Source organism: Rhinopithecus roxellana, chromosome 6 (genome assembly GCF_007565055.1).
Source record: "Rhinopithecus roxellana isolate Shanxi Qingling chromosome 6, ASM756505v1, whole genome shotgun sequence".
In the NCBI taxonomy this organism is placed as follows: Eukaryota; Metazoa; Chordata; class Mammalia; order Primates; family Cercopithecidae; genus Rhinopithecus; species Rhinopithecus roxellana.
The window spans coordinates 104606572-104617813 of record NC_044554.1 but is presented as its reverse complement, the minus strand read 5'-3'; the positions used below and the strand labels follow the sequence as shown (position 1 = coordinate 104617813).

The following is an 11242-nucleotide window of genomic DNA, read 5'->3' as shown; positions in this document are numbered from 1 at the left end:
TCAGTGTTGCTGGGGGCCCAGGGTGCTTCCCACCAGGGCCTGGCCAGTGATTGTGAAATGGCGGGGGATGGATGAGTGAGTCGAGGCTGGAGCTTGGGCCATCCATAGCACTCTAAAAGGGCCAGTGTTCGACTTCCTCGTGGCCAGGACAGGTTCGGGGCTGGTAGAGACTATGCAGGTGGAAGCTGGGGTCTTCACTGAGCCCTTTCCCAGGAGTGCTGTTGCCATGGTAACATCAACACGCAAATGCCAGGCCCAGGCCTTACCACTTACAATACACTTACATTCTGTCCTAGGTTGAGTTGCAACTACCCCGTCCCCCATTCATATGGTGAAGTCCTAGCCACCAGGACCTTAGGATGTGACCTTTGCTTTGGAAATAGGTGCCTCACCACTTTACAGGCAGTGGCTCACACCTGTAATCCCAGCCCTTTGGGAGGCTGAGGTGGGCGGATTACTTGAGGTCGGGAGTTCAAGACCAGCCTGGGCCACATGGTGAAACCCCATCTCTACTAAAAATACAAAAAAATTAGCTGAGTGTGGTGGCGCATGCCTGTAATCCCAGCTACTCAGGAGGCTGAGGCAGGAGAATCGCTTGAACTCGGGAAGTGGAGGTTGCAGTGAGCAGAGATTGCGCCATTTCACTCATGTCTGGGTTACAAAGCAAGACTCTGTCTCACAAAAAAAAAAAAAAAGCCAGGTGTGGTGGCGCCTGTAATCCCAGCTACTTGGGAGGCTGAGGCAGGAGAATTGCTTTAACCTGGGAGGTGGAGGTTGCAGTGAGCCAAGATCAAGCCACTGTACTCCAGCCTGGGCAACAAGAGAGAGACTCCATCTTAAAAAAACAAAACAAAGAAATAGGGTTGCTGCTGATGTAATTAGTTAAGATGAAGTTACTGGGGTAGGCCCTAACCCAACATGACTGCTATCCTTGTAAAAAGAGGAAATTTAGGTTGGGAATGGTGGCTTATGTCTGTAATCCCAGCATTTTGGGAGGCTGAGGCAGGAGGATTGCCTGAGCCCAGGAGTTAAGGACCAGCCTGGGCAACATAGGGAGACTCTATCTATACAAAAAATACAAAAATTAGTCTGGTGTGGTGGTGTGTGCCTGTAGTCCCAGCTACTCAGGAGGCTAGGGCGAGAGGATCGCTGAGCCCAGAAGGTGGAGGCTGCAGTGAGTCGTGATCGCGCCACTGCACTCCAGTCTGGGCAACAGAGCAAGACACTGTCTCAAAGAAATAAATAAAAATAGGAAATTTGGACACAACACAGGACACCATGGGAACGTAGAGGCCAAGACCAGGTGGTGTTTCTGCAAGCCGAGGAACATCAGAGACTGGCGGCCCCCAGAAGCTGGGAGGCAGGCCTGGGACTGTCCCCAGGGCCCCACCCTGCCCACTGCTTGGACTCCGGGCCCCAAGGACTGAGAGCACCTTCCTGTTGTTGAAGCTGCTCGTTGGTGGCACCTGGCTCCAGCAATCGCAGGCAGCGAGTCCACACGCTCTCCCGTCCCTCCGGTGCCGCCTTCCTCCCCGGATGGGCCTGGTGATGAGGCCTCTGTGCGATGGGGAAATCGAGGCCCCGGCAGACACCTGGGATGCAGAGACACCCGGCACCGCTATGTGTCCTTGGGCAATTCGCTGAACCTTTCTGGGTTTCGGTTTCTCCCCCATTCCAAAAGCTGATTCTGCTACCGACTGCTGCGAGGGTCCCAGGGGACGGGAGAGCCCGGGCAGCGCCCACCGGGGCTCAGGAGCTTCGTGAGTCCGAGGGGGCGGGGCCGGGCCTGGGCAGGGGGCGGGCGGGCCTGGGCAAGGGGCGGGGACGGGGCCTGCTCGATGTGCTCGGCGCTCCCGGGGGTGCCTGCTCGGCGCTCCGCCGGCCGCCCTGCGTACGCTCGCAAGGCACACGCAGACTCCGGCGTGGCCAAGATGTCGACCGCTATGAATTTCGGGACCAAGAGCTTCCAGCCGCGGCCCCCGGACAAGGGCAGCTTCCCACTGGATCACTTAGGTGAGCGGCGGAAGGTCGGTGGACAGGGGTCTGGGATGGGGGATCTGGGTCGCGGCCCAGCGCGGAGCTCCATGGGGTGCCGGCATCTGGCACGGTGCAGGCGGGGAAACTGAGGCAGCCCCCCCCCCCGGCCCCAGCCCCGGGTCACTGCTGCGGCATGGACCCTGCAGGTGGGAGCTGGCAGGACCGTGGCCGCCGTGACGAGGACAGCGACACCGACTCCTTGCGTCGGGTTCCGAGTCCCCGGCTCCGCCCTGCTTCACCCGGTGGGCTGTCTGTGCCCCGGGTTTGCAGAGCGGGACATTCGGCGGCCACGAAGCCCGCAGCTGCAAACGAGGCTTAGACGGTGCCTGGCGTGTCTGCTGCAAAGCTCCAAAGTGCTGCTGATCTCTCAATGGTTTTGGCCGGATTCCGGTGTGGGGTTAGCCATTAAATTGCCTCCATGGACATGAAGGCTTCGAAAAAGGATCCGTGGGCCGGGCGCGGTGGCTCACGCCTGTGATCCTAGCCCTTTGGGAGGCCGAGATGGGCGGATCACTTAAGATCAGGAGTTCGAAACCAGCCTGCCCAACATGGGGAAACCCCGTCTCTACTAAAAATATAAAAATTAGTCGGGTGTGATGTGGCTCTCCTGTAGTCCCAGCTACTCGGAAGGCTGAGGCAGGAGAATCGATTGAACCGGGAGGCGGAGGTTGCAGTGAACCGAGTTCGGGCCACTGCACTCCAGCCTGGGCGAAAGAGTGAGACAATGTCCCAAAAAAAAAAAAAAGAAAAGAAAGGAAAGAGAAAGGAAGGAAGGAAGGAAAAGAAAAAAAAGAAAAACGATCTGTGAATCACTGTTTTTTTCCCAACATTTTATTGTGACATTTTCTTTTCTTTTTTTTTTTTTTTTTTGAGACGGAGTCTCGCTCTGTCGCCCGGGCTGGAGTGCAGTGGCCGGTTCTCAGCTCACTGCAAGCTCCGCCTCCCGGGTTTATGCCATTCTCCTGCCTCAGCCTCCGAGTAGCTAGGACCACAGGCGCCCGCCACCTCGCCCGGCTAGTTTTTTGTATTTTTTAGTAGAGACGGGGTTTCACCGTGTTAGCCAGGATGGTCTCGATCTCCTGACCTCGTGATCCGCCCGTCTCGGCCTCCCAAAGTGCTGGGATTTCAGGCTTGAGCCACCGCGCCCGGCCTTATTGTGACATTTTCAAACACAGCAAAAATGAAAGACTTTTTACCCCGCACTCTCCTGGAACCATCACCTAGCTTGCACCTTAACCTTGTACTGGGCTGAAGGTTACCACATTGTGGGTTTTTTCCAGTGTTGTTTTCAGCATGTTTCTGAAGGAAACAGGTTTGGGTTTGTTTGCTTTTGTTTTGAGACAGGGTCTCACTCTGTTGCTTAGGCTGGAGTGCAGTGGTGCAATCATAGCTCACTGAAGCCTCGGCCTCCTTCGTTTCTGGGCTCAGGGGAGTCTCCCTTCTCATCCTCTAGAGTGACTGGGACTATAGGTGTACAGCACCACACCCAGGTAGTTATTTTATTTATTTGTTTATTTATTTATTTATTTATTTTAGAGATGGGGTTTCCGCATGTTGCCCAGGCTGGATTATTTATTTATTTATTTTTGAAATGGAGTCTCACTCTTGTCACCCAGGCTGGAGTGCAGTGGCATGATCACTGCAACCTCTGCCTCCCGGGTTCAAGCGATTCTCCTGCCTCAGCCTCCCGAGTAGCTGGGACTACAGACACCCGCCACCACGCCCGGCTAATGTTTTGTATTTTTAGTAGAGATGGGATTTCACCAAGTGGGCCAAGCTGGTCTTGAACTCCTGACCTCAGGTGATCCACCCACCTCTGCCTCCCAAACCACTAGGATTACAGGCGTGAGCCACTGCTCCCAGCCTGGATTATTTTTAAGAGACAAGGTCTTGATCTGCTGCCCAGGCTGGAGTGCAGTGCCGTGGTCATAGCTCACTGCAACCTTGAACTCCTTTGCTCAAGCGATCCTCCTGCCTCAGCCTCCTGAGTAGCTGGAACCACAGACATGTGCCACACCTAGCTAACTTTTAAGGTTTTTTTGGTAGAGATGTGGGGGGGTCTCACTATGTTGCCCAGGCTGGTCTCAAACTCCTGGGGTCAGGCGATCCCCTCAGAGTGCTGGGATTACAAGTGTGAGCCACCACGCCCAGCCTGAGGAAACAAGTTTTGAAAGGAAAAGCAGCACAGCTCTTATTAAGGCTGTTGTGTGGTTGCCTCATGTTTCACTTTGAAACGAACATGCTGTTTTCTTTCTCATTCTAGGTGAATGTAAAAGCTTTAAAGAGAAATTCATGAAGTGTCTTTATGACAATCATTTTGAAAATGCTTTGTGCAGAAATGAATCCAAAGAATATTTAGAATGCAGGATGGAGAGGTAAGTACAGCTAAGCGTTATGACTTCCATCTCCCACTACTCCAATTAAAACTTGTTTTTTTCCTGAATTCAGGCATCACGGTGTGTCTTTTTCAGGCCTGGGATTCAGCTGGTGTTTTTCAGGACTATAGAATTGTTTGCCCTTGAAATGGAGGCTTATCAGATGAAATTGTACCAAAAGCTGTTTCCCAATCTTGGGAACCTCTTCTTGAGCGATAGCGTTATACATCATTTCATTCCTGAGAGCATTTTCTTTCCACATTTGGTTGCTACCGACCTGTCATTAAGGTTTCAAAATCGTGCATCATAAAAATGCTGACCGAGTCAAAAGATTGAAGGTCGTGGGTAGACAGTTTCTTTCTTTTGCATTCTCAGACGTTAAAAATACGCACTGGGTTGTTTTGCTCCACTTAGCGTTGTTTGGAATGTGACAGGGAGGACAATAGACTATTCAAGAAATGATGAAAGATGAATGGTTCTTTCTTTCGTAACCAGAACTCACCAAAGCTCACTTTTAAACAAAACTAACGTGTTTGTAGCTATGATCCCCACAGCTTTTACTTAAAATAAGAGCTGTCCTAATCTTTATGCAAAAAAAGCACGTAGCATGTAATTATATGATGGTGGCGGGAGCTTTTATTTTTGCTTTTCGAGGCCATGATTAGCTCACTAAGCATTTCAGTCTTGAGACAGCTGTGTCTCTGCTGAAGACAGGTTGGCAGTTCACCATCCACTTTGAGTTCTTTTCATTTTCCCATCACATACTCAGACATTTCCCTCAAAGCAAAACTCTGTTGTGCCTTTCAGGCCACACAGGTGTGTTCGGAGTTATTCGTGTGGACATTTGGGGCCGTAAGGATGATGGGCCTTCTCAGCGGTGTGGACCTCCAGTGAGGCTACATTCTGCCTTTGGGGCTGTTGCTCAGGCACTTCCAGGGCTCACATTTGTCTAAGGACCCCAACTGAGTCTGTCTCTTACCATCTCTAATTGTTCATAAGTAGCATGCTGGCTGGAGCCACATGTTTAAATTAGTCTGAAATTAATGCATCTTTAGAAAACTGGAACTGAGAATTTCTCCATGGCGCTGCCAAGCTTTAGAGACCATGTGAATTGGGCTCTGTTCATGTGAGGGTATGAGCAGGTGTCCTGCCTCATTCTCAGCTTCCCCTTGAGACTCCTGAGGACAGCAGGGAGGAAGGGAGCCAGGGCCGGTGCCTCAGGTGGCCTCGCGATTGGCCAGGCGATGTTTAGGCAAATGTGCAGGGCACGTGTTTCTGATTTCATTGTTTTTTTATTTTTATTTTTATTTTTTTTTGAGACGGAGTCTCAGTCGCCCAGGCTGGAGTGCAGCTGCGCGATCTCAGCTCACTGCAAGCTCCGCCTCCCGGGTTCCCGCCACTCTCCTGCCTCAGCCTCCTGAGTAGCTGGGACTATAGGCTCCCGCCACCACGCCCAGCTAATTTTTTGTATTTTTAGTAGAGATGGGGTTTCACCGTGTTAGCCAGGATGGTCTCGATCTCCTGACCTCGTGATCCACCTGCCTCGGCCTCCCAAAGTGCTGGGATTACAGGTGTGAGCACCGCGCCCGGCCTTTTTTTTTTCCTTTTTCTTTTTAAAAATCCTGCTTCTTCTGTAAGGTCAGTTATTTTTACTGTAGAATTTTGATTGGTTATTTGTTCATGAAAATCATCAAACATACAGAAGTTGAGGATAATCTGCCTCCCGTAACTGGCACCCACCCTGTTTTTAGCCATTTCTTTTCTTCCTTTTTCCTTCTGTGCTAAAATCCCAGACATGACTTTACTCCCACCTCTGTGTGCGTCTGTTTTAGAAAATGGACCACTATAGATTTTTTAAAAGTTCACTTTAATAAACTTTAAAATAAACTTTAAACTTTAAAATAATAAACTTTAAAAATAAACTTTAAACTTTTAAGTTTATTTTAAATAAACTTTTAAAAAGTTGTCTTGTGAGGACTTGGATCATGTTAGCCTGATGTGATAATATAGGTGTGTTTTAGATGACCACCGTGGTCTAAGATCTCAAGCCTCTGCAGTGATTTAGAAGTTCGCATCCTGTCCTGGGGATTAGGCACCGGGGGTCACACAGACACCCTGGTGGAGCAGCCTCACCCCCTGCCGGCAGCACAGAGTGCGTGGGGGCCTCATGGGATGGTGGCTGGGCCTCCTGGCTGGGTTGTGGGGAGGGTAAAGGAGGCCATTCCTATAAAGCACGCAGCAGGATTGGGGGCATGTCACCGTGTGTGTGTGAGTTCACATGATCATTACTATTGTCCTGAAGAGTGTGGGGCCCATAAAAAGTCATGCTGAGTCGTGAATTTCACGTCACTAAGATGGCTGCACTGCAATAAACAGCTGGGAATTACTTTGGCCAGGTGTGGTGGCTGACGTCTGTAGCCCCAGCACTCTGGGAGGCCAAGCAGGAGAATCACCTGAGCTCAGGAGTTCAAGACCAGCCTGGGCAACATAGTGAAACCCTGTATCTACAAAAAATGTCTTAAAAAATTAGCTGGCTGGGTGCAGTGGCTCATGTCTGTAATTCCAACACTTTGGGAGGCCAAGGTGGGCAGATCACTTGAGGTCAGGGGTTCAAGACCAGCCTAACCAAAATGGTGAGACCCCATCTCTACTAAAAATGTAAAAATTAGCCAGGCGTGGTGGCAGGCGCCTGTAATCCCAGCCACTTGGGAGGCTGAGGCAGGGAGAATTGCCTGAACCTGGGAGGTGGAGGTTGTAGTAAGCCGAGATCATGCCGCTGCACTCCAGCCTAGGCAACAGAGTAGGACTCTGTCTCAAAAAAAAAAAAAAAAAAATTAGCTGGCTGGGCACGGTGGCTCATGCCTATAATCCCAGCACTTTGGGAGGCTGAGGTGGATGATCACATGAGGTCAGGAGTTCGAGACCAGCCTGACCCATATGGTGAGACCCTGTCTCTACTAAAACTACAGGAATTAGCCGGGCGTGGTGATGTGCACCTGTAGTCTCAGCTACTCAGAAGGCTGAGGCGCAAGAATCACTTGGACCTGGGAGGCAGAGGCTGCAGTGAGCCGAGATTGCATCACTGCCCTCTAGCCTGGGCAATAGAGCGAGACTGTCTCTGGGAAAAAAAAAAAGAAAAAAAAAACTTAGCAGTGCGTGGTGGCATACATCTGCAGTCTCAACTACCCAGGAGGCTGAGGCGGGAGGATCACTTGAGCCCAGGAGTTCAAGGCTGCAGTGAACTTGAACCACTGATTGCACCACTGCATCCCAGCCTGGGAGACAAAGTGAGACCCTGTCTCTAAAAAAAAAAAAAAAATCAGATAACCGTCGACCTCCGTCTCAGTTCCGCCTGGGCGGATGGCAACCTGAGGTCTCCCCTGCCAGGGTGCCATGGAAGGTGGCGAGCAGAGGTTCCAGGGATTAGGGCGTGAACATCTTTAGGGGTCATTATTCTGCCAATAAACGCAAGTCTGAGAGGTCAGCCTGAAGCTATTGCCCAGATACATCTTTTACCAGGACGTGGGGAAGTGGTGTGTGCTGGGGGCAGCAGGCGCAGCTGCCCCTCGTGGGCATCCCAGGAGGCCCCAGGCCTTAGGCCCTGGGATGTCTCTAAGTGGTCATGTCCTCATTGCCCGGTTGACTCTGCCCACTGGGGAAGGCGCCAGGCACGGGGGCCGAGGCCAAGGGGCCTGTCTCCCAGGACGTAGATAGGGGTGGCAGGACCCCCGGTTTGTGGTGAGAAGCCAGGGCCTGCAAGGGCCCCTCTCGTCCTCCCTCCACCTCCCGCCCTGACAGCTTTCTCTTTTTCTTTTAGAAAATTGATGCTACAAGAACCATTGGAGAAACTGGGATTTGGAGACTTGATTGGTGGAAAATCAGAGGCAAAAAAATGAATTTTGATGAGAACACCCCTAGGCCGTGTTCAGTGGTCTCTCGGGACGGAGGGCATCATCCTGCCTCTTAGGTCGGTGAAGGTCTGCGTGTGGTGTCCTTAGAAATGGGCTTCAAATAGAGGCTCCACCCCTGTGGGGGTGTCTCCTGGGTAGGGAAGTGGCGTCCGGTTTTCCGTTAGGAGGGTGTTTCTGCATTGAGCCCCTGAGTGGGACGGCGTTGCCTGCAAGGCTGGGAGGGAGGGGAGCGTGGGGCAAGGCCCTCGTCTTCGAGGCCGGGGCCCTCTTGTATGGGGCGGTTTTATGTTGCAGTCCTCTCATACTTTCTGAGTTCAAACAGGTAAATGTGCATAAATTTTAGTCCCTTCTGAACACAGATATCATCAGGAAATCACCATTCCCTAGCAGGATGTTTTCAGTGTTTGTATTCGTATATGCCGGTTTATTTCCTTAAAGAAAGAAAAAAAAAAAGTGGAACACAGAGTAGGAAGTGAGAACCTTCTGGCTTTGGATGGATTTGACTTCTCGATTCTTTCTGGTTTTGCCTGAATACCAAGTAGCTTCATGATCAAAGGGTCATTTTCTGATTTGTATCAGACCATATTTATAAAGCTGGGTATTTAATTTCAATAACTCCTATATATATTTTTTTTTTTTTTTTTTTTTGAGACGGAGTCTCGCTCTGTCGCCCGGGCTGGAGTGCAGTGGCCGGATCTCAGCTCACTGCAAGCTCCGCCTCCCGGGTTTACGCCATTCTCCTGCCTCAGCCTCCCGAGTAGCTGGGACTACAGGCGCCCGCCACCTCACCCGGCTAGTTTTTTGTATTTTTTAGTAGAGACGGGGTTTCACCATGTTAGCCAGGATGGTCTCGATCTTCTGACCTCGTGATCCGCCCGTCTCGGCCTCCCAAAGCGCTGGGATTACAGGCTTGAGCCACCGCGCCCGGCCAATAACTCCTATATTTTAACAGAAAAAGAGAACCTGAGTCCATTTGCAGGCTCGCACCAGCTGTCTTCTGTGCCAGTCAGCTCTGCCTGAGATCCCTGGCACATGTTTGCAGCACGGCCTGGCCCCTGAGCAGAGTTCTCAGCCCGTCTACGCCAGAGTTGCCTGTGGGTCATGGAAACCCAGCCCGTGTACACCCAGTGCATCAGGCCAGCCGGGGCCCAAACCTGTGGATGGAACGCAGGTGCTTGCACATCTGGGCCCTCAGCCAGACCTGTCCTCTTCCCAGGCGTTGTTGGAAAGGGGCTGGCTCCTGTCTGGTCAGAGGAGGACGGTGGCAGGAGATGGGGTGGGAGGATCCGGGTCACGTCCTCTCTGGCGACCCTGGCAGTGGCTGTCTCCAAGCCCTGGCAGGTGGGGCCACCAACCTGGCTGACCTCGGGCTCCAGGAAACAGGCTGCCCTCGCCCCTCCTGCCTGTGGGTGGCTGAGGCTGCTCAGCCTATCTCCAGTTCTCTGCAGCGAAGGCCTTCTGTTTCTGTCCTGCAGTGGTGGCCCTTTTGTGGTTAAACATGTGCCCCCCTCCCCACAGAACTGAGTACCTGTTGCGACTGGGCCCGCCCAACCCTGTGTCCCTGCACCCATGGGTTCTACGACTTGCTTCCGCTGCAGCTGTCACTATCCCATGTCTGCTCTCTGTCAGGCCTCTTAAGTGCTGCAGACATATTAACACATCACCGCTAGTTTGAAAAGTCTTGTTTGTTATCAGAATATTTCGTGTAGGCACAGGGTTGCCCCAGCACTGTTTGTGGCAACCCCAGTGTCCTCACAGCATGCGGGAGCCGTGACGCAGCCACCATGGAGTCCATGCTGACATGGTGCGGCCACGTGCCATGAGCTCGCCGACGCGGTGTGGCTGTGTGGCGTGAGCTTACTGTGAAGTGGAGACAGGAACATAGGAAGCTACAAAGGAGAACCCCAGAAGGAGGAGCCAGAGCTGATGGGCATGGCCGGCCGCGAGCCCCTCCGAGCACCCCTGGGAGTGGAGTTCTGGCTGTCATGGCAGAGGGTTTCACATGCTCAAGAAGTAAACGAACCAGGATATGAGGGGAACACAACAGGCCGTGCCCACGGAGCGCCTGGGCCCAGGCCGGGGCGTCTTTGCACCGCGCTCTGACCCACCGTCGGGAGCGCTCGGCCGGGGCTGGGGCCTGCCTCTTCCCTTGCAGCACACTCTGACTCGCCGATGGATGCGCCAGGGCCAGGGCCTTCCTCTTTGCGCCGCACTCTGACCCATCGGGAGTGTGGGGAAGACTGTTGACCAAAGCTGGGAGAGACAGGACAGATCCTGTACTCTGGGGAGTACATTTCTTTTTTCCATGGACGATTCCGAAGCTTTATTCTGAGATGGAAAAAAGTAGAAGTACATTGTGGATGATTAAAGCCAGGCGTATTGAGCTCCTGCTTTTCTAACATTTCTTTTTTCCATGGACGATTCCGAAGCTGTATTCTGAGATGGAAAAAAGTAGAAGTACATTGTGGATGATAAAAGCCAGGCGTATTGAGCTCCTGCTTTTCTAACATATAGAGGTACCCGGATAGAGAAATAGAGTGATCGCCCTCTTCTCTGAGACCCCATCAGATACCTGAAGTCGCGGATAGTCCCGAATCCTGTCCTGTGGTGTTTCCTGTACGTACCTGTGATCAAGTCAGAGGTGTGACAGCAAAACTGACAGAACTTTCTGCTTCTTCTTCAAAACGTCACAGGTCGGAGCTGTGTTCTTACGGAAGATCTCAGCAACCTCAGCATATGGCTGTTTTTCTTTTAGGTCAGAAGTTTCCACCTTTTTCCTTAAAGGAAGCGCTTGGCAGCTTCTCTGGTATGTCCGAGTCGCCTGCATCACCACTCTTGTGCTTTGGGGCCATTATTAAGTAAAATAAAGACTTCTTGGACCCAAGCGCCGCATCACCGTGACGGTAGGTCTGATCACCA

The 11242-nt window shown here is 52.1% G+C and overlaps 1 protein-coding gene across 1 annotated transcript; it reads left to right on the top strand.

The window, feature by feature from the left end:
• The first annotated feature begins 1846 nt into the window (after positions 1-1846).
• On the top strand, positions 1847-8757 carry LOC104664940 (cytochrome c oxidase assembly protein COX19). The gene is made up of 3 exons (XM_010366638.2): positions 1847-2013; positions 4301-4412; positions 8230-8757. The coding sequence occupies exons 1-3, from the start codon at positions 1932-1934 to the stop codon at positions 8306-8308; spliced, it is 273 nt and encodes a 90-aa protein (XP_010364940.1). The 5' UTR covers positions 1847-1931; the 3' UTR covers positions 8309-8757.
• The last annotated feature ends 2485 nt before the right edge of the window (positions 8758-11242 follow it).

Coding starts and splice junctions, on each gene's coding strand:
- LOC104664940 (XM_010366638.2), top strand. CDS start 1,932: ATGTCGACCGCTATGAATTTCGGGACCAAGAGCTTCCAGCCGCGGCCC. Junction 2,014..4,300: donor CTTCCCACTGGATCACTTAG/GTGAGCGGCGGA, acceptor TTCTCATTCTAG/GTGAATGTAAAAGCTTTAAA. Junction 4,413..8,229: donor TTAGAATGCAGGATGGAGAG/GTAAGTACAGCT, acceptor TTTTTCTTTTAG/AAAATTGATGCTACAAGAAC.